This window comes from Onychostoma macrolepis, chromosome 22 (assembly GCF_012432095.1).
Source record: "Onychostoma macrolepis isolate SWU-2019 chromosome 22, ASM1243209v1, whole genome shotgun sequence".
NCBI lineage: Eukaryota > Metazoa > Chordata > Actinopteri > Cypriniformes > Cyprinidae > Onychostoma > Onychostoma macrolepis.
The window spans coordinates 26,802,296-26,825,807 of record NC_081176.1 but is presented as its reverse complement, the minus strand read 5'-3'; the positions used below and the strand labels follow the sequence as shown (position 1 = coordinate 26,825,807).

General features: G+C 38.2%; 1 protein-coding gene across 7 annotated transcripts in view; it reads right to left on the bottom strand.

The window, feature by feature from the left end:
- add3a (adducin 3 (gamma) a) overlaps positions 1–23,512 on the bottom strand; it is a 106,178-nt gene that overhangs the window by 29,718 nt on the left and 52,948 nt on the right. For 3 of the 7 annotated variants that reach the window (XM_058759659.1, XM_058759661.1, XM_058759660.1), the window contains one exon: positions 5,076–5,298. In XM_058759659.1, coding sequence (XP_058615642.1) covers positions 5,076–5,270 — 195 coding nt within the window. In that variant the 5' untranslated portion in view covers positions 5,271–5,298. Of the gene's footprint in view, positions 1–5,075; positions 5,299–10,725; positions 11,006–23,512 lie in introns of those variants that run through there. The other 4 variants (XM_058759658.1, XM_058759663.1, XM_058759662.1 and 1 more) reach the window with 2 other exon arrangements.

Below are 23,512 nucleotides of genomic sequence, written 5' to 3'. Positions count from 1 at the left end.
CCAAAAATGAAAATCCTGTCATTAATTACACACCTTAATGTCATTTCAAAGAGGTAAAACCTTCGAAACACAAATGAAGATATTTTTTGATGAAATCCGACAGCTTTCTGACCCTCCATAAACAGCGATGCAACTTTCTGGTCCAGAAAGGTAGCAAGGACATCATTAAAATAGTCCATGTGACATCAGTGGTTCAACTGTAAATTTTATGAAGCTGTGAGAATACTTTGTGCACAAAGAAAACAAAATTAATGACTGCATTCAACAATTTCTCTTCCCTTTTGTGTCAGTTGCACAAAAAGTACTCTTGTAGCTTTATAAAACTACGGTTGAACCACTGATGTCACATGGACTATTTGAACAATAGTCCATGTGGCATGTTGTTGTCTATGCAGGGTCAGAAAACACTCGAATTTCATCAAAGATATCTTAATTTGTGTTCTGAAGTTGAACGAAGGTCTTGCGGGTTTGGAACGACATGAGGGGTGACTAATTAATGACAGAATTTTCATTTTTGGGTGAACTATCCCTTTAAGCAATGTTCCCTCTAATTTTTTTTCTTGCTGAGCAAAACTTTTCTCTATTGGGCGGACATTTCGGCCACTTGAGCAAAAACATTCTTTATACCAGACCTGTACAGCGCGCACACACACAAAAAAGTGTGTAACTTAAGAAGTTTCTTAGGCTCATCGAGGCTGAATCCATTTGATAAAAATACTGAATATTTCTTCACAAAATAATATTGTGAAATATTATTGCAATTTAAAATGAAATATAATTTATTCCTGTGAAGCAAAGCTGAATTTTCAGTGTCACATGATCCTTCAGAAATAATTCCTATATGCTAATTTATTGAAAAAGTTGTGCTGCTTAAAATTTTTTGGGACCTGTGATATTTTTCAGGCTTCTTTGAGAAATAAAAAGTTAAAAAGAATGAATATACACTACTATTCAAAAGTTGAGTCAGTACATTTTTTCTTTCTTTTTTTAAATTAATACTTTTATTCAGCAAGGATGTGTTAAATGGATAAAAAGTGATAGTAAAGACTTATATTGTTAGAAAATATTTATATTTTTAATTAAAGCTGTGTTTTTCCCTTTTAAACTTTTTATTAACCTAATTAAAGTATCAAAGAAAAAGGTTCCAAAAAAAAATATTAAGCAGCCCAACAGTTTCAACACTGATAATAAATCAGAATATTAAAATGGTTTCTAAAGGATCATGTGACACTGAAGACTGGAGCAATGATGCTGAAAATTCAGCTTTGCTTTACAGGAATACACCATATTTTAAAATATATTAAAATAGAAAACCAATATTAGAAATTGCAATAGCCTAAGAGTTCACAATATTACTATTTTTTTCCTTCTTCTGTATTTTGATCAAATAAATAAAGCCTTGATGAACATAAGTGACTCCATTAAAATAACAAGGTCAATTATTTATTAGGTTTATAATATAGGCCTAACATAACATAATATAATATAATATCAAAACAACTTAAGCATTTAAACAGATAGAAGAGAATAGAAAACAAACTGAAGCATTTAAACTGAGATCTGTAAGTTAATATACAGATTTAAAAAAAACGTGAACGTAAATTCTTATATAGCCATCTAAACATGCGCGCGCAGCTTAGAGGGAACATTGCCTTTAAGTCTGGGTAATAGTAAAACTGATGCTTGTCTTGAACTAAATGTAACAAACTAAAATAATTGAACTAAATGTGTGAATATTTAAATATTTTAGCAAAGTGCTTTAGAGGTGAACTGCATCGTGATGGAAGATTAACCGTGGGAATCAAACACGCCACAAAAAACAAACCTGCAGCCAACATGCTCTTGAAGGGATACGCCATCACAAAAACATGGGCTTAACATGCCCACACTTGTCACTAGATCAAAGCAGTGTCGATCTAACCTCATAACAACACAAAACATAGTAACTACATTAATATCAAACCATAAAACCGTATCTGTCATGGGGGAAGGTGGGCGTTATCTGATCTTTGTTACATTGTAATGTGGGTCAGCGTCTGCATTGATCAGTTGTGATGAATTTGCTTTTGTACCCCATCCACCTCACGCGGGCCGTACTTTAAACGAAGCAGCCCGAGCCAAAACCGGCCAAGTCTAGCCAAAGTACAAAGGTGAGATGGGGATACCCTGGGACTCTAGTTCCCTAGGCGAGTATTAAATTGTGCTTGGATGAGAAGTGGATGCCCGGGACGGAGTATGAATGATCCCGCCTGCCTCAGCACAAAATCCTCTCAAATGTAAGTGTCCCGACCGACCCAAACCACAGTGCTCTTGGAAAACAGCTACGACTCTGGGAATGGCATGCTTTAATGCTTAAGAGGGAAACAGAGGGGAGTGGGGGAACTAAAAATAACCCAAGGGAGGAAGTTCGAGACAAATTCAATTGTGCTATTACAGTTTAATGTCATTAACATGTTGTTTCACCTCCTAAGTAAATATCAGCGGTCACTCAGTGCAAACCGCTATTTTTCCGCTTGGTTCCTGAGCGGGATACGTTTGACGTTGAGATGTCTTCATTTGTTTTGGTTGTGACAGCACAGATGAGGCCCAAGCATAGCAAACTCCGCCCTGCCTATAATAGTCTGACCTTAAACACAGTCTACAGAGAGACGTGTAATTTAAGCAGCGCTCTTCTGCGTGTGTGCACATATGCAGAAACCCTGCAGAGAGAGAGGGAGATGAAAGAGAGGCTTGTTGAATCAGCTCTGATAGTGCAGACGTAAACACACAGGCCTGTGTGTCGATACACCTGCTGCCTGCCCTGCCTGGCTCGTCTCCACACAGTGAAAGATGAGTGAGAAGAGTATATAGTGTGTCTCAGAAACACGTGCTCGGACAGCTGCTGCTAATAAAGCCCAGCGGCACTGCCGTAATTAACTGTACTGTCACCCTACATTTTTTTACATTATAATAAATTATCATTTTCATCCAGCCTTCCGATTCTCCTTTGAATCAGACTAATTCTAAAATGTACAACAATTACTGAACTTTAACGATATCTGCATGCTTTCGAACAGAACCATACCTCCAATCCAAACTGTATGCTAATTGTCAATCATCTTTGACTATATTGGTCCTGACAGAACCTGTACATTTAAAGCCATACGCGGCTTTATGTTCTGTTCTGCCGGTTGGTCACGAGTTTCCAGGAATTAAATATTTACTGTTTCTTTTCCCAAATCCTCACCGTCTCACCCGCAGCTTTATTTTATTGTCGTTCACTTTTAAATCACTGCTTCTGTATCTCTTACTTTGGTAAGCATGCGGGGGAAATGAAAGATTTCGTGGCCATGAATTACGAATTCGTTCCTATGACTTAATTTGTTCCCTTATTTTAGTTAAATCATGGGTTTTCTTGGGAACAAATTAATGAAACATAGACAGTGCCCACAAATTAAGTCGAACGTAGAAACGAATTAAATTACGTATTATAGCCTAAGCCTTTATATAGACCTATCCTGCTCGTGTCCCACAGCCCTGTCGAAGCGTTTGTATGAAACAATTATATCTGGGGAAATTACAATTAAACATGCCCAAAATTAAACTACTTAATCTAAAAATCTACTTAAGGAAGATTTTATTTTATGTTTTTAAAGTCTCTTACATGCTGCACTCATTTGATTAAAAATGCTGTAAAATAGTACTTTTAAATACTGCTAATTAAAAATACATGTTTCTATTTTAATATATTTTAAAATGTCATTTATGATGGCAAAAGTGAATTTTCAGCAACTGTTGGTGCTCAAAACTAAATATGCTTTTATTATCAATGTTGAAATCAGCTGAAAACAGCTTAATATTCTAAACCATGATACTTTTTCAGGAATCTTTGGCGAACAGAGAGATTTTAAACCAAAATCTTCTGTGACATTATGCCTTTACTGTCACTTTTAACTAAATGAATGTGCCCTTGCTAAATAAAAGTAGTTGTTTTCACAATGTGTGGGGTTTATTTGCTGTGGTAATCGAAAGCATGTGACAGATGCCATCCATACAGCTTAACTTGTATTGAACTCTGAACATTCCTTTAAACACAGTATGTGTTTGCTGAAATGTCTGCAGCAGTGTAATCTGTGCAGTATGTTCACTGTAATCTCTCCAGCAGTGTGTGTGTTAACTAATCTTGCATGTGTGTGCGTTCGCTATAATCTCTCTCTACTGTAGGTCAGAGGTGCTTTTGCTGGCTGGATTGTGTTTATATACGAGATGTGGAAGTCAGCGGTGTGCGTGTAATAGGGTGTGGTCTTCCAGATGGTTTTATGGTGCAGCTGTGGCTTTGTGCGCACGATTGAGCTGTAACTCAAAACATCACACCAAACACACAATTAAATGACTGACAAACCTACTCATCTGACAAGAATAAACCATAAATCTTTCATTGTCAACAGAGAGGCAGTGTAAGGTGCAACCAGCTGGGTTCAAAACCAACTTTAGAAGTTCATGCCAAGTTTTAAATGTAAACTTCATGGCAGTGTGGCATTTACTCAAAACCACATGGCTCGAGACAACCAATAAAATCTATAAGTAAACACTTTTACGTTGAAAGCACATTCTTGCTGATTAAATCAGTGGAAAAACATCCCTGTACAGTACAATAGTACGTGTAAAAAATGATTTTACACGTGTGCTCCCGGACAAAAATGGTCAACTGCTTTTCATTATTCTATATTATTACCAAATATAGGATTTAACACTTATCAACTTTTCTTTCAATTAGCACAGGTTTTGTATTTCTTTTTGGAACTAACTGATCATAGGTCTCATTTTTTTGAGTGAATATTTCCAAAATTAATGCTTTTTTCCTCAAAAATCAAGGTGAATAAGCACCAACTAACAAGGCCTACGATCAGTTCCAGAAAGAAATACAAAACCTGTTGCTGAAAGGCAAATAAAGAAAACAAGTTGACAAAAAGTTTGAGTCCAAGATTTGGTGAGAAATCGCATTATACGAGATTTACAAGAAATTTTAAAAAGCCCAGTCATTTTCCACTGGGAACACTGAAGTGTCATTTCAGTGTGTGTTTGTGTTTTCTTACTGGACTCTGTAGTATCTGTGTGACCCTTTTCTTCTGCTCCATCATGTTGAAGTCTTGTCGCAGGTCAGGTGACATGTTGCGTGCGCGCAGGTATTCAGGGTCATTTTCGTTGATGCGGTCGAAGTAGCCTTCCCTTTTCCCCACACTGGGGGGCGGAGGGGTCGTCACCACCCCCTGTCTCGAATCGCCACTCATCTCTACTGTATTTTCCTGCTGTCTTCACCTGGAGAGAAAGAGAGGGATTTAGCTCGAGTATGCGCATGTTCATGAAAAATCTCTAAAAACGTATTTTTGCACATCCCTAGTACACACCTAACAATACATGCTGCACTGACTGAATCAACAATCCTGAGAGAGGAAGTCTGTGCACTTCATTTGACAGGCAAAACAGTCTCGATCAGTAATGCCCTAAGGACAAACTCATCATCCCACACAACACGCACATAAGTCCACCGATCAATACAAATCAAAAAACAGGCAACCGCACATTAGCTGAACTTGCTTGCTGAGAGTTTCACTATTCACAATGGACCATGTTCTTTGTTCACCCTCGACAAAAAGAAAAGAGTGACTGTCCCGCCAACAGTGAAGGGTGGCGTCAGGTCAACCAACAGGAGGGCAGCACTATCCTATAACACTATCAGGTTTAGTTAAGCCTGATTTTTGTTCTCTCTCTCACACACACTATTGTCCCAGACATGTGGATTTCTCTCTCTAGTGTGAGTAAAGCTATAGAGCATTAAAAATGACAGAGCACTGAATTTCTCCAGATGGTTCACTACCATTGGTTCGTAAGAAATTAAAGGTGATACCATGATGAAAATCAGAATTTTTCCATGTTTGTTTAAGTGCTATAATCGGGTCCCTGGTGCATCTACCAATCCAGAAAACGTGAAAAAGAACCCAGTAATTTTTTTTGGTAAGCCTTTCTCTGCAAACTTGTGAAAAAAAACAAAAAACGAGCCACTCAGATTTCACTCCCCACCCGTGAAGTAGAAAGGGGATCTTATTATAATATTAACGCCCCTTAATCTGCACATTTCCACCCACGGTGCTGCCATTGTGTTTTTGCAAGTGACAATGGTGTACCAGGTCTAACGCCATGGCGAAAGTTTCGAGCAAAGCATGCAAACTGTTCTGTCGTTGGCTGCACTGATGAGCACAGAACTATTTAGAGTCCCAGCCTCAGAAGAGACAAGAGTGCAGTGGATTTATTGATTTATTTACTGTATATCACGCTTCTGTCACACAGATCTAATATAAACAAACCATTTCTTTCCCAGCTGTTTACCTTCACAGACAAAACCGACTGTTTGTATGATTTGACAGTTTAAGCGCAATAAGACTTGAAAGAGAACTTAGTTTAGTACTCACATGCCGTGTGACGGCCGCTTTCTGGGCGCTCAGAAAACGTGTTTTATCACATGCCATGTGTTAATTAAAAAATTTAAAGATTAAAAAGCATTTCTGCATGAAAGACAACTCCATTCAGTACTCGCTTGCAAATTGCACTGCAATAATTTCCCCAAATGCCATTTGTGTGGAAATATTACGTTATTATAATTAGTCTGTAAACGGCCGTTAACAGAGGCCAGAGACGCTAAAGAGGAAAAAATACTGTAGCAGTCAGATCAAGATCACTGTTCACGATGCGCGAAATATAGGAAGAAAATCCAAATATTGAATTTATGAATGCGTTTCTGAGGGGAACTGGCTGTTTTTAGAAATGGCATTTTCTTTTCATTTTGTCTCTGTATAATGCATTTAAATTAGTGTTAATATGCACAGTGCTGCTCTGTTTACAGTGGTAACCAAGGAGTTGTTCCATAAGCGCCACCTGCTGTCAGAGAGTGAAATTGCATCTCATTCAGCCCGCCTGCTGTTTCTGTGTCATGCACGCAGATGTTTTATGTGGCATAATTTCACAAAGCTAAAGTCAGGTCATTCTGTATTGGTTTCAGATTTTGAAATTATACAGTCTATAAATCAAACACTGCACGTTTTTTTTTTTTTTTTGTGGATCAATTCATGATTAAAATGCAGTGGCTGCCTCTAATTTCAAATGGCTATGAAAAATCAAGGTGCAACAAAGACTAAAGAATAAGCAAATGTTATTTAATATGTGATTTTTCAGTTTCTGTACCTGAACATCTACAAATATAGATGGGCCAGTAGAAAAATTTCTTAGCGTTGATCCCTGAAATTGCAAAAACACTCCACAATTTTTACTATATTTTTGATCAAATAAATACAGCCTTGGTGACTATAAAAGACTTCTTTGAAAACCATCAAAATTAAAAAATAAATAAATAAAATAAAATCATACAGATCCCAAACTTTTGAATGGATTTAAAGATTCAATTGAACCATTTTACTACTCAACGGGTGAAAAAAAGTACGTTTGATCAAAGATAGCACACCTCTCCTGAACAGACGGCATGATTTCAAGAACCATAAATTCATGGGGCGAAGTTGTCATTTGAGGTTTCTTCAAATCCTTTATCCCAGATATCTTATTAGTGACACTTTGCAAACTCCAGACATTCAACTGGGACTGTTGTGCCAGACAGTGACAGGCATTTCCCAGGCCTCAGTAAAAGCTTTCACCTGTACCTTTCTAGGCTTTCACACTCGCTCTCTTCTGCGATTCTCTCTGGAGGGGTGGGCTTCTTTTCTCTGCTGTACGTTGCTAAGCTGCTCATTCAGGTCAAATGGCACTTGGAAAGATGGTTCAGATTAGAGAGACACAACTCTGCCAGAAAACACACACACACACACACACACACACACACACACATAACGAGGGTGGGCTCAATAAAATAGCCCAAGCCAAAAAGCGGCAATACTGCACCAGACATTTTTAGGCATGTGAACACACGTGCAAGAAAGCAAAAACCACATTAATCTGAATAAGAGTTGCATTCTTGGAGGAAAAGCCAAGTGAGCACAAACATAAATACAAATGCTAAAATGGATCAAATAAATCCAAAGTGGGGAGATTAAGGGGACACCACTTAAGTTTAATATGCTGTCATGACAACAAACTGTACGTGTACACACAAAGCTCACGTGTTTCAACTCATGATGCAATATTCAAACCTAGCGAGCACTAGCGACAACTGTTGTGTTGACAGATGACGACAACTCTGACACACCCACCCAGAAACACAACACACAGGCTGCCAAGCCTGAAAGACAGAACTATGAACAACTCTAAACAATGACAACAACAGGTGGGTGGATATTACCAGACAATAACCACAGTATTCGTCCCTTTAAGATCCAAAAATGAGGTTTAGTCAGCCTTATGTCATTTCAAAGCTGTTATGACTGCCTTTCTTCTACAAAACATAAAATTAAATGGTCATGATGCTATTTCCCGAAAAATGAAAGTGAAAGAGGAAAAAGAGACACCTTTAAAGTAGTCCATATTCAAGTGTGTAGTTGTAACTTGTAGTCCACTCCATATAACTTTGAAATTACAATACTATTCAAATGTCTGGGGTCAGGAAACTTAATAATAATAACAATAATAAAATAATAGTACTTTTATTCAGCAATGATGCATTAAATTGATCAAAAGTGACAGTAAAGACATTTACAATGTATTTCTATTTCAAATAAATGCTGTAAATAGAAGAATCCTGAATATATATATATATATATATATATATATATATATATATATATATATATATATATATATATATATATATATATATATATATTAGCTAAGCAGCACAACTATTTTCAACATTGATAATAATAGGACATTTCTTGAGCAGCAAATCAACATATTATTAGGATTTCTGAAGGATCAAGTGACAATGAAGAATGAAGTAAAGATGCTGAAAATTCAGCTTTGCATCACAAGAATAAATTGTATTTTAAAATATATTCAAACAGAAAACGGTTATCTTGATTTGCAATAATATTACTGTTTTTACAGATTTTTTTGAGCAAATAAAAGCAGCCCTGGTGAGCATGAGAGACTTCGTTCAAAAACATTTTTAAAAACATCTTACCGAGCAGTCATACGGACCACTTTTATGCTACGTCTGACAAAATCATTTTTGCATCGACTAACCATTAAAAACTTCCCACCATCTGTTAAAAAATAAACTGAATCATGGAATTAAAATCTGCCAAATATGAATCTGGATATGACTCTACTTGGACAGGCGGCAGATGTTCCATACATGAAATTATATAACACTAACTGTCAATCTCAGCTTATCGACTGCTTTATGTAAAGCAGTGTGTTGATCTGGGATGTGCTGTTGATTGTTTCAAACTGTCAGGGTGGGTGTATGAGAAAAAAAAAAAAAAAAAGTGTGGGAAATGTGAGGAAAGAAACTGGGAGGATCCTCAATCCTCACTACAACAGCTGTTCAGTCTCTGAATACAGGCAATAATGAAGTGCTGTGCAGGATTTCTCTTGCATAGACAGGCTTGCAATAACAGAAAGGACACTAGTAATACAATAGCCACACAAGACAATAAAATACACTACAGGGACACCAGCAGTACGAGTCACAAGATTCACAGTGTGTCCTACAGTCAATGGCTCATTGTGTAGCTGCTTTTTCTCACACAGTTTAGATGCAGGGCGACAGGAATCCCATTTCAGATGGCAAATCACCTTCATATGAGCCATTACAACCACTGCTTGCCAATCACAGCGTCTTCGGCTGACCTTTGCACTTTTAACACACTAACCACAACGAATTCGGATTAAAAACAAACAAATGTGTCAAGACTTTCATATCTGTTACCCTGGACCACAAAACTAGTCACAAGTAGCACGGGTATATTTGTAGCAATAGCCAACAATACATTGCATGGGTCAAAATGATCAATTGTTCTTTTATGCCAAAAATCATTAGGATAAGTAAAGATCATGCTCCATGAAGATATTTTTGATTAGTAATATGCATTGCTAAGAACTTCATTTGGACAACTTTAAAGGCGATTTTCTCAATATTTAGATTTTTTTTTTGCACCCTCAGATTCCAGATTTTCAAACAGTTGCACCTCAGACAAATATTGTCCTGTTCATAACAAATATGCATACATCAATGTAAAGCTTAACGTTATTTATTCAGCTTTCAGATGATGTAACGTTATAAACCTCAATTTAAAAATTAAAATGGACCCTTATGACTGGTTTTGTGGTCCAGGTTCACATATTTTTATATAAGTGAGTCCTAAAGTACTGTACAGTGCACTCTGCATCCTCCCACACCCCCTCATCTTTAGTATGCACTACTATTTCTCCTCTTATCTTTAGCAGCTCTATAAATAGGGCGCGAAAGATGTTGGGACTCAGATTTCAGTCGCGGCACAAGGGTCTCGCACCCAGAATAGAAAAGAACAAGGTAAGCGAAAAAACAAACAAACAGAGTAACATTAACGTTACGTTTTAAACTCACAGGAGATGCGACAAAAAGCGTTTACGATTACAAAAAAAGTGTCGGTTGAAGAATAAGACCCTCTTTTAAAGCTGCTCAACGCTGTTGAAATTTCATCCAACGGTATTGTGTGATCTGCTTAGCCACAAAACTCGACTCTAAACGACGGTTCGTCGTTAAAACATAACCCAGAAAACAAAACGGGGTGTTTTTCCCGAATTTTAAACCGTTAAACTCACCTGTTTGCTCCTCACCGAGTGAAAGTCCAGTGAGCGCTCGAGCGCATCTCTCTCATTCCCGCCTCAAGAATCCCAGATTACCTCAGAGGATTAAATACGACAAAAACAGCCCCCAAACTTCACAAACAGACCCCAATTCCACTCAGCAAAGCGCAAAACGCAGCTCTCACACAGCGACACTCCTCTTCCCTCATAAAAGGGGGATTTTCGGTAGTGGAGTGTGTGTGTGTGTTTGCGAGGATCTGCTTCAGGAGTGAGAGAAACTGAAGCGGTCATGTGACCCAACTAATCCGCCCCTTCACTGAGCGCACAAATGCGATCGACCAATCGGAATGCAGGATGCCCACTATGCCCCGCCCACTCGCGTCCTAGCTAGAAGAATTAAAGGTCAGTGTTTACGATCCTTAGTGCGTGTGTGAGAGAGACATAAACGACTGTGAGACAAATCCACACTGTACCTGAATCACACGAGCAGTCAGCGCATAGATTAAAAGAACACAGTTGTGATTCAAAACAACCTTGTAAAAAATTGTGCCAATACAAAATACTGGCAAATTGTGTTCCAATGCATTCAATCAATGTGTTGGGTTCAATACAATCGACAGCATCAGTAACATGCTGTGGATTACCAGGCAACAATTTAGACTTGTTAGTTTGTAAAAAGCAAGCAAAATTAGCATTTAATGAAGTCTACATATTGCATGGAGGGCTATTCGGAAAGATATTCTGAATGGATTACAAGCAGCAGCATGCAGATTATATTTTTGTTAATTAATTATTCTATATAAAAGTGTTTTAAGATGTTAAGTTGTCAATTATAGAGAAAGTGAAGCTGACGTCACGCCATGTTGAGTTCTGGGAAACTGCTTTGTTTATCCGCCATACTGGGAGGATTGAGAACTGCAATAGTGAGAAAACTGGACAATGCGATATGTTTTTTTTCGCCTTTTCTACTTGTAAAAACACCAAAGGAAGCAGGTCGCAGAGATGACGAGAAGACACAGGATGATAAATCTAATAATAATAATATCATCGATTAAACCCACTGCCTTGTCACTCAAAAAAAGAGTCACATTGCTGTGTGTTTTTGAAAGTTTTGATTTTGTTTGGTTTAATAATTAATATTACCTTTGCGAGTATGACTTTCACTCTGCTTGTGAATTAGCAGAACCTGAACAGGGATTTTCTAAACTGCTTTACTGGAATAACGATTCATGTGGCTTAAAGTGATAAAGACCAAACTGTAAAGCATGTACTATGTGCAGATATGCATATGAGCCCAAAAAGTGTATTTATTTACACGTTAAGCGTTTTCCTCTCATATAACGTAAAGAAAATGCTTAATAATGCACTGAGACTGATATTAAAGACCGCCTTTTGTACACACCTTACTAATAAAGCATACAAAACAGATGAGCCTTAATGCATAAGCGTTAGGGCTTAAGGGCAAAGGGCTTAACGTGTAAATAAACGCATCTTTTAGCATCACTGTCTTTACATTAAGCCAGCATTTTATAATGCCATAGCTGTTCACAAGCTCCCAGGGATTTGATTTGATGTAATTTGTTGAAATAAATATAAAAAATACAGAGTGTTCACGTCTGTCTGGTGAATGTGACCCACAATATCTGATTCTCATCCGTGGCCATAGTCAAATGAATATTTACAATGACAACAATTATTTGAAATGTTTCCAACAAAAGAAATGGATGGACTTCTGTCAGCTTTTATTTGGATAACCTACCATATGATAGCTGAAGCAGCAGCGAGTTTTCACGGCAATCAGATCAACAGTGTAAACGAAACTCTATAAAACTTAAGTGAAAAATCGAATTATCATGCGAAGCGATAACATATCTTATCTTTCCTGCAAACAATACAATGAAGAATGTAAATATTTAACTTAAAGGGTTAGTTCACCCAAAAATGAAAATTAGCCCATGATTTACTCACCCTCAAAGCATCCTAGGTGTATATGACTTTCTTCTTTCAGACAAATCCAATCTATATTAAAAATAGTGCTGGGCAGCGATTATTTGCATCCAAAATAAAAGTTTTTGAGTACATAATATATTATATATAAAATTTCGTTAACTCTACAATACGTAAATCCACTTTACCAACTAATTACTCTTCAACAGCGATTAAATATACAGAGCTACCACAAAAATGGAAATTCAAGGACAAAAATATAAAGATGGCTGCACGCTTGTTTCTCTGGCGCGTAAGGTCTACATTCCTATTGTGTTTACATGATCCTAACAGAAGTAATAAATTCTGGATGTAATTTTGCTCAGTTAGTAAGCGTTCACTCTAGTGTCATGTCAACATGTTTGATGTCTTATAGGTATAGTTTCGAAAATGTATTTTCACAGGTACTCTGGTGGTTTAATGTCTTGCCCCATAAATTTATTTATTTAAAATTAGTAAGCAATTTTAATCACACCTCTTAACGTGTTTAATGTTTAACTCTTATGGCTATGATATTGAAAATTATTCAAAGATATTCTAGTGCAATGTCTTGCCCCATACACATCTATTGTAAGCGCATTAACTAAAATGTGACTTTGTATTACCAACAAAATTAAATTATGTAATGATACAGTAGTATGAATCAGCTAGTAGTGTCTTGAATATAAATTATAATTTAAAAACCTGCTACAACAAAGAATCAAATTTCATAACTGGCCTCTAAAAGCATCCAGCACAAGTACATTTCCCACAACCTGCCATCCAGAGGGTTGGAAACACTTTATATCCCACACTCACTCTCTGATAAACTACATATTCTTCTACTCCATTTGTTTGAATGTGTCAGTGTTTAACATCTATAACACGAGGTCAAGGTTAGCATGGCCTAGTTTGCGTCTGCAGGAATAGTGTATTCGCTGTGTACCATGCCTTTTTATATTTTGTAAAGAAACATGTAAAACCACAAATACCGTATTATATTACAGTAGATATTTTAGCATTTTAGTGTACTTTTATAAACGGGTATCAAAAGAGCAGACAGACATGTCCCACACTGTTAATATCACACTCATAAATCTCTCTCTCGTAAACCTTTTCCTGTCAACGTAAACACACAGATAAACATAACTCACACATACAGTACACGCACCTTATCGCAGATGAAATCAGGGAAGTAAGGATCGTATGATTGTTGTGTACACAGACATCCAACAGTACAGTAAAACAGACCAAACAGACATGAATTCAATCCGGGATATCAGAAAATATACAAATTCTATGCAATTTAAATGGCAGAATTTGGATATAATCACTAATTGAAGTGAACCAATAAGAAGAGAAAAAGAGAGAGACAAACCGAGTCAGACAGACTATAAATAAATGGTTTCCATGAGACAGTTCACAAAAGTCCAGTGGGAGGACAGTCAATCAGATTGACAGCCAGAGGACATGCAGGAATTCCTGCGAGCCGGCAAAAGAGAGCGGAAAATCTTTGTCTCGTGGTTTGGCCTGAAATAAAGCCTCACTTTTATGGAGACTATGCCCTGTTATCGCTCCCTTTCCCACAATTCCCTCTGCCTACTATTTGACTTGAGCAATACCAACAGAACAGGTGCAGATGTGTGTGCGTACTTCCCTGTGGTCTTACGCAAACACACGCCATCACTGTTTACTCTCTCTCTGATGGTTCTGCTCCATGTTTCCCACAGGTATCTCATCGTACGAGTGCATTACGTGATGCAAAAATGTTGGAATGCAATACAAGACCTCGTCGCAGACCACTTTCCCCTTCAATTACAGACATCCGGGTCTTGCACATTGTTTTTACACTTGGTTCAAACTGGATTTGATAATACTTGCCCTTCATACGGCTCTTCTGTAGATCATGAGTGCTTATCAAGTGTTTGCATTCGGTGTGAAACCTATTGTTTGCACTGATAAAAACTGTAAAATATAGCCCACAGTTGTGACTTTACACACACAGTTGTGATATCAAATCAGGCCATCATTTCGAATGTTTCGTCATAGTGCGGCTCTTTTTGTGTGATCTCTCAGGGAAGGGCAGAATCATTGAGTATTTAACCCACCCTGACTTCTGAACAATGCGGACAGTGTATGCCAAAAAACTTCCACACAAACACGCGCATTTAATTGACACTCTTACTGAACCTGCGCGTAAACTTGGAACTGAGACAAACTCATTAAATTGGTGATCCCAAGCATTTCAGAAGATCATGAACACACAGGTAGTGAGGGATAGAAATGAATTCATTAGGTAAACTACCTCTGGAGTAGTGAAAATAGATGGGCAAATGCAAACATTATGGTCTAGACATGAAGGCACATTAAAAGTAAAATCCTGTGTTGTTCATTATCCATTATTTTGGTGTAAAAGCGGTCTAGTGATTTAGGAATGTCTGAGCATGTATTTATATCATTGTTAATAATATAATATAATCATTTCTAATGTTTAAAATATATTAAAAGTTTACAGGGTTTGCAGACTGTTCCAAAATCTTAATGGTAATGCACATTGTGCTTGTAATAATGCTTAGTAAATGCTATATTAAAAAATAGCAAATAGTGTTAGCCACTGCCAGCATTTTTGATAATTTTCATCGCCCTCAGAACATTACTTTTAAACAAACTAACAAAAAATTCAGCTGACGTAGATATTTTGTTGTTTTTAGATTGTGTAAGAAAAATCCAACGTTAAGTCAACATCAAATTGATGTCAACCCGATTGTTAACCAAAATGTAACGTCTGTCCAGTGTCTGGTCCAAAGTCAACCTGATGTTATATTGATGTCCGGTGCCTGCTGGGTTCATTCGGTAACGTTAGGCAGTTTTGATTTATATGCTGTTTGATGATTTGCATATGCATCTTTTAAAAGATCGCTTGATTCTGCTTTTTCTTCACCTGTGTTTGATCCAGAGATTTACTCTTTCTGAAAATAATTTTAAAAAAAAAAAATCAATAACATTAAAAACGCGTAAAGCCAGAAAACTCTGTCAATGGCGGGGAAATATTTTATTTCAGCGATTTCTGTGTCAGATTCATTTTCTATTATTAAACTATATGCACAGTATATCAGCTAACAATCATCCTAATCTCAAGCTATCAGAACCCAGTTGACCACTAGGCCACTTTCAAACCAAGACAAGTGGACGCATCTTTTGTAAAAAACTCTTTTTTGTGAGTCTTTAATAGTCTGACTGTCAATAGTGTGTCTGAAATCATATTTGTGACCCTGGACCACAAAACCAGTCATAAGGGTAAATTTTTCAAAATTGAGATTTATACATCATCTGAAAGCTGAATAAATAAGCTTTCCATTGATGTGTGGTTTATTATGATAGGACAATGACAATCTGGAATCTGAGGGTGCAAAAAAATCTAAATATTGAGAAAATCGCCTTTAAAGTTGTCCAAATGAAGTTCTTAGCAATGCATATTACTAATCAAAAATTAAGTTTTGATATATTTACAGTAGGAAATTTACAAAATATCTTCATGGAACATGATCTTTACTTAATGTCCTAATGATTTTTGGCATAAAAGAAAAATCAATCATTTTGACCCATACAATGTATTTTTGGCTATTGCTACAAATATACCCCAGCAACTTAAGACTGGTTTTGTGGTCCAGGGTCACATTTACATTCTTAAGACTGCTGCTTTGATGACTGTATTGGTATTCTTGCGTATCAGTATCATATTTTCATGTTTGTCTGTCAGCCATACAGTAAAGTTCATGGCTGATGTACAAACATGTGCCAAGATCCGCCTGTAGCACTCCAGCTCCAGGAGGGCAGCCTAACCTGACAGCCGTCAACACATTCCTCAAGTGTAGGAAGCGTAACTTAGGGAGCAACCATCTTGGAAACAAGCACACAGTAGACAAACAGTCTCTGCTGTATCTTTGCATGTTGTCATTTTTCAGATTCCAAACAGATAACAGGTAATAATTACCATGGAGATGCACAAAAAAACCCCCCATCTTCTGAATGCGCAACCGTATCAACTTCATCACAGATAGGCCTAGATATTAAAAACGTAGGCTGAATAACCTGGTCAGAGAGTAAAAGGTGAAATTTCCTGCTAGGTGCACTGACTTTTCCAATAACAGCGGATGCAGCTTGACAAATACTGTAGTTTTCACTCAGCCGTGAACTCTCCGTGATTGTATGCTTTATCTAAAGAGAGTTCCTCAAGGGAAATGATTTTACCTTGAACTGTTTTGAGTTTTGAGCCGATTTCCGATTGTTTTAAATTCAATCCAAGTCAGAGCATCGCAGGATGCAAAAAAGACTTTAAAGAGAACATAATGGAAAACAGGATTGTCCTTGCACTTTTGAAATAAGAGTCTGATGTACAATGTTGTCATACTTTAAAGTTTACAATATAAAGCCCCCTCCCTCATCCACCCAGACCATTTACGAAAACTTACAAAACTAACTTAAAAACAACAACAACACAATAGATAATTGTAGAATATGGCAAAGAAGTAGTATAAGAAAGTTCATTTTCTCCTTGAATAACCTTATACTGAAAACCCAGTACATTCTCATCTTGCTACAGATCTGTGTTTAATTAGCCATTCTTGGTATCCTATTATTCTCAATGCAGATCAAAGCCTTTTCTGCATAAAGCAGTGCCAGCATTAATTTCACACTAATAACCTGTTAGCTCGCTCGCTCGCTCATTCATGTTAAGGGATTATGTAATGGCTGGTAACAAAGAGAGACACGTTGTTCTTTTGATCATGAAAGCCGGAAAAAAGACGACGAGCTGTAATTCTGAATAATAGAGATGGCAACCGTTCACTATACAACATGTGATGCTATTGGCACCTATAAAATTTTGCTAAATCACCTGACTTCATTGTGCTAGACTGCTGCTTTGTTCTTATTTCACTGAAATTAAAGATAGACTGAACACTTATGTACACTGACGCACACGCTACTGAAGTAAAACAACAAACACTTTATAATGAAATTCATCTCAAAACAATCAGTTAATTATGAGTTCTGTCATGACAACTCATGACAATGTTAATGTATTTGGTCTTGGCGGAATAGATGCTGCTGTGGCAGAGCAAGTACCGAGACTTGCTACTGCCAATACATCCACAACATGCTGCTGTGAGCATGTAAGAAATACTGCTGCTGCAAATATAACATACATGAAATAACTCCTTATAGCATACATGGATCACCTCGTAGCAGATCTATACAGGTGGAGCTGGGGAAGGTGGAGGGTTTCTGAAGCACGCTGCGAACTGCTACAACAAGCACAAGTCATATATTTGAATGTTGAGCAGAGAGCTCATTGGCTACCGATACGGGAGAGAACCAATCAGCTGTGCCATGTGATAATGATGTCGTTAGGTCAGATTGAGTTTGACCTATCGGACTGCGCCATCTAGAGTTTCATGCCAGAACTCTGTATTTAATTAGTCAATTTTAATTATTTTCTTTTTTTTATCAATCAACCAACTCACAGACTAAGTTTTTCACAGATTATCAGATGGATCACAGTTTCAGAACCACTGACTGCACTAACCAAACAAACACCAAAATAATCACCATACAACTGATCCATTGAAAACATCCTTTCCCAAAAGAACTATCCAGAAACCATTCACCCGTGTGTAATAGGCCTCATTTTGAGATGACGCTGATAAATAAGCTGATAAAGAGGATGTTTGTGTGCTATGTATCACATGGCACTGCTATGACTCTCCATGTCATGACCACACAAGTTCAAGCCCCTCGGGACAGAGTCATTTAAGAGGCACAGAGTAGATCCTGATGGAGGATATCACATGGGGCTGTCAAAACTGTTCGTAGTAGGAAATCTTGGCATTAAAGAACAGAATCATTAACATACACAACTTCAATTAGTTGCAGTCACAATGTAAACCCTCCAATAATTTACAATACAATTTATTTCTAAAGTTATAACAGGATTCTCAAGGAAATAATTGCTGTCCTATCATTTTCCGTTTTCTTTATCAAAATTACCAAGATAATTATTAACAGAACTATTAAGGAACAGCAAACGTCAAGTGGGATCAGAAATGGAATCCGTAAATTTTGTACAAAACCCCATTACCAACTCCAAGTCTCAGCTCTCATGTTACTCATCTGATATCAGTATAACCTGATCTGATTAGGTCAAGCTTAAAACTTTTCTTTGTGTACTCAGAAACGAAGGGAATGGCAACAAGCAACCTTTAGCACAGCATAATAACCATCTCACTGTCCCTGTGGAGCCATTTCAACATTTCTGGCATGGGAATGAGTAAATAAAAAATGAATGAATATTTGAGAGACAAAGGGAACAAGAGACTCATTCATATCTGCAGATGCCATTGTTGCAATCTAAAAAATTGAATTTCACAGTCACACCATGTCCATTGTGGGGTTGATTATGAGAGAGATGATTACTGCAAGTTCATGAGATAAAGCTGAACTCCGGGCCTTAACCAGGACTTGTGACAGTAGATTTGCGACTTGTCATTGAACAATATTGAACTGCAACAATCAAAGCTTGCATGGATGAAGGAAGGGACGACTGTTTCCTGGAAGGGTATTGCGCAGTCAGGAAAAAGAAACACTGTGTGTGTGTGTGTGTGTGTGTGTGTGACAATGATGTATTACCCCATGAGCCAAAAGACTTTCTCACAAGTTTTGTATGACCACTCCTCCACACACACACTTAAAAACATCTGCTGTCCACTCAGCCGAACTATCAGAGGTTTCCAGGGAGACAAACACAAACAGTGGAGATGTATGTTGTGGCCCCACCTCATGCCCTAAGAGAGCAGAGCAATCAACCTGGGTAAGTCCCCTCCTCCCCTTCCTTCAAACTTCACATATGGTTCTCTTTACCATCTTCAAGGGACTCATATATAGAAAACATCTCAAACACACGATAACATAAACCATGTGTACAAAAGCTTTAAGAATTAATGGAGCAAACGTGCAATTATATGGGATGATCTTCCGTCTTCGTTCTTTGTATGAGACCTCACGTCGAGCCCTTCGCTAGATTATGATGTTATTATCTGCCACCTGCTACGAGTAACCAGCTAGAGGTGAAGATTTTCATAGGCGTCCCAAAGGCGTGAACAAATACATGCTAGGTCATGAACTTGAACTTTGACCCTTTCATCCACTAGATGAAAGAGTAATTTGTAGGATGAAGGGTTACTGAGGGGAGTTACGAGCTTTCTTTCCTCTGGGTCTCTTTGTGTTTTCAAAGCACATTGACTGAATGAAGGAATCACGCAGAACTTTCTCCTACGCGGTCGTCATGTCATGCTCAGGAATTCCCCCCAACTGAAGGAAAAAAACTTGTTTTATTCAGGGGGTCTAATCTGAAAGGCAAGAAAGCCTTCTGAAAGGCCTGTTTACACTTTGATCTCAGTTCTTTCTGGGCTTGTTTTGAATAGTCAAGCTACAAGCAAGGTTAGATGCAGGCGATCAGCAAAGGTTGTAGGTGCAACAATGGTTTCCTGCATTGCTTAGTTTCTGGCCTATTAAATGTAAGGTAGTGTCTCTTGGGATGGATTGAAGACTGGATTTGTTGTCTAAAGGTTATTCTGGTAAAATGGTAAAAAAAAATGAAGTGGCTCTCAAGCCATGCCAAGATCCTGCAATCATTTAGGGCAGGAAATCCCAATGCAATAGGCAAGAGGTGTAACTCAAAGATTAGGAAGAGTAGGGACTGGAGAATATGGCTGCAAGTTGCATGACAAGCAAATGAATTCATGGGGAAAATTTGGAAAAACCAAACAGTGTTTCTCAATATTCAAGGTCAGAATTTATCTCTTTAGAATGAAAGAAAACTGTGGTTGAATATTGGCTTTGATAATGTATTAATTATCAATGAGCTATTAACTAGCACTGAAAGCTGCAAGGCTCTGTTCCAATCTGGCATGATTGTAATAGAAGACAGTTCAGCTGGAGGAAGTGAATCAAGTCCCCACCGAGGTGGTTATTTCTCCATTTCTCTGAGACAACTGTGGATGTCCCACTGTGTATCAATGCTAAACACCCATCGGCAGGGGTTTGGAAAATTCCGGAGCCCCTGTGAAGTGAGCAGAAGGTCAGCTCCAAGCTGAACCAGCAGTAAAGGCCAAGATAGAGACCCATAGATGTCTACTCACCCAGCAGCGGGAGCCATCACTTCCCCTGCCAAATCCATTTATGCAGCACCACCTCCTGCAGAAACACCATTCAGCAAGTAACACTGTTCAAAACTAGCTCTTCCCAAACAGATATAAGAGTTTGTGGGAGTTGCTTTGTCCATTCAAGGGAATACAGGACCTGTCACTAGATTTGCTGCAAAACCTTGGAAGGAGAACGTCACAACTAAATAGAGTAGGGACAAGAACACTTTCTATTTCTTGTGCAATTGGCCATTAATGTCTGAGTGGTGATGGGTCTCCGCAGTTGGGACGAGGCAGATCAAGAGAACTAAAGAGACAGAAAGCAAGGAGCCAAACTTCCTGACAGACAAAGGGATCCTGCAGGGTCGCAGGCATCCAGCCAGAGTCCGCACTGTCTACTGGGATGACATGCAAAGAGACTGAAGCATGAGTAATATGTGACTCAGAACCGACACTAAATCCTAAACTCACAAGTCGTCTTTCAGTTTTGAATTCCAGTCCAGAATTCTAGAACATTAAGGAAAACAATTGCCATCAAGTTTAACAACATTCAAGTCCAAACACAATTATATCCAACGTAGAATAAACTTGAGTCATCCCGATTCCCACAAACAGGGCTTGTCATCAGGACCTGGAATATTGTCCAGGAAAAGGGGAGTCTTTTAAGGTCCTCTATGATATCGCCTACTCATTGGGACTGTAGACAAGTGAGCCTACTTCTAAAAACTTCATCCCGGACACTGTAAATTTTCCCAGCAACCCTACCCACAAGTATGGAAAATTTGTTCCTCAGGAAGAGCCTTGACAATGGACCACCAATGGACACAGCTGTCACGGTCAGGGTAGTTGAGCTGGTCTGAGGGGGCATGTCAGTGCCTTTTCAATGGAGTAGATTGCGCTCAGTCATATGAGTTGTATCCCTCCTAGTGTGTTGATTTAAGACTAAAGGTCACTCCTTCCAGCTGTTTCCTTCCACACCCCATGGAGTGAAGAAGTAATGAATGAGTGTAGACCATTCGGGGAGGAAGGTACTGACCACTCAAGGGATTCTCTCCCTGCAGCTAAATGTAAACACATACATGTGATGCAACACAGGCAAGTCATTTTTAGTAACACAATTTTAAAGAACAAAGTAAGGATGTGACCTAAAAAAAAAGGTAAGGAAAGTTTTTAGAACGGCATATCCCAGTCTGTAAAATCCCTTGATACCTTACACCCGTGATAGTGCTGATGTGATCCAGACAGGTTGTAAAATGTTTCCTCTTTGCAAAGTTGCCCATCACAAATCACCCACCTTGACCATGCCAACTCAAGCATGAAGATATCTCCTCATAAATGGTCCTGGGTGTGGATCCCACATGCCTCAAAGGCCAAGAGACTGAAATACAATCCTGTGCTAGGGAAGTGTTTTTTGAATGTTGAATCTACGCCGAGCCAAATCACCCAGCTCTTCTCAACAGGCCATTTCAGGCTGGGTTTGAGTCACAAGACAACGTGTCACAAAATGTGAGCTTCAATGTGCACAAAGGACTCATGAAGTGAGAGAGGAACAAATAGAGAAATCATACTTTCTGCAGATGCTGCAATGCACAATTTTGTCCCCAAAGTACACAGTACTTCCACACACAAGTATCAATACCTCATTCTTGAATGTTATTTCATTTCCCACCTTTTTTCACCTCTCTCACTCACATGTAACTGTATAAACAGGCTGCTGGCCTACCTGGCCGGATGAATGTTTTTGCCACAAAGAAACCCTGAGATCAAGAGACAGAATATGAGACACGAGGAGTGTGAGCACAGCAAGATTTTTTAAAGGTGAGGCAGCGTGTGTCTGAATTTACTGGTCACTGGTAAACCAATAAAAACCTTCCAGACTGTCTCACTTCTCAGCAGTGACCAATGTGGAGAATATCACTTTCATACACCCGCTATGATCTCAGTTTCTCTTTTATTTCTCTCTCCCTTTCTCTGTTTAAGGCATCATCTCTCTCTCTCTCAGTCCTGAGCAGTGTATGGATTGTGTGAGCTCAGAACTGGTGGATGACTCATATTTCCATTTTTTCTGTCTGTCCCTGAAATGGATTTACAGCATACATAAGGAGATATTAAACACTACACTGTGTCCGTTATGGTAGAAAGAGGTTTGGTGATGGTCAATGGAAAGATATTTTAAGGACAGCCTGCATACTGTAATTTTCCCCAAGAACAACCTGCTGACACCAATATCGTCAGACTCAAGAGTAAAGGTCCTTGCAAACTGAGACCATAAGTTTCGTATACGTTTTTTTTTTTTTTCATATTCGTCATCCTTTCCTATCAAAATGCTTGCTACGGATGTGAAAATGCAGAAAATCGAATCTGGTCTTAATATTTTTTATGACGGACGAAAGTTTCAGAGGCAGTGTGTAAACGTGATTGACACAACGTGAGGTCATATTTATTTTTTGACTTCGGACGAGAATTTCAGACTCTGTGTGCAAAGATTTGTAGTTGCTGGCAAGTATAAAACAACATGTATTGATTTTATACTTGCTAGATGAGTTGCTATTAAATTCCCTCTCTTTTTTTCTCCCTGCTCCTCTTGGTACAGAATGAATATTGGACTGGGACATTCTTGCATAGTCTTGTTATCC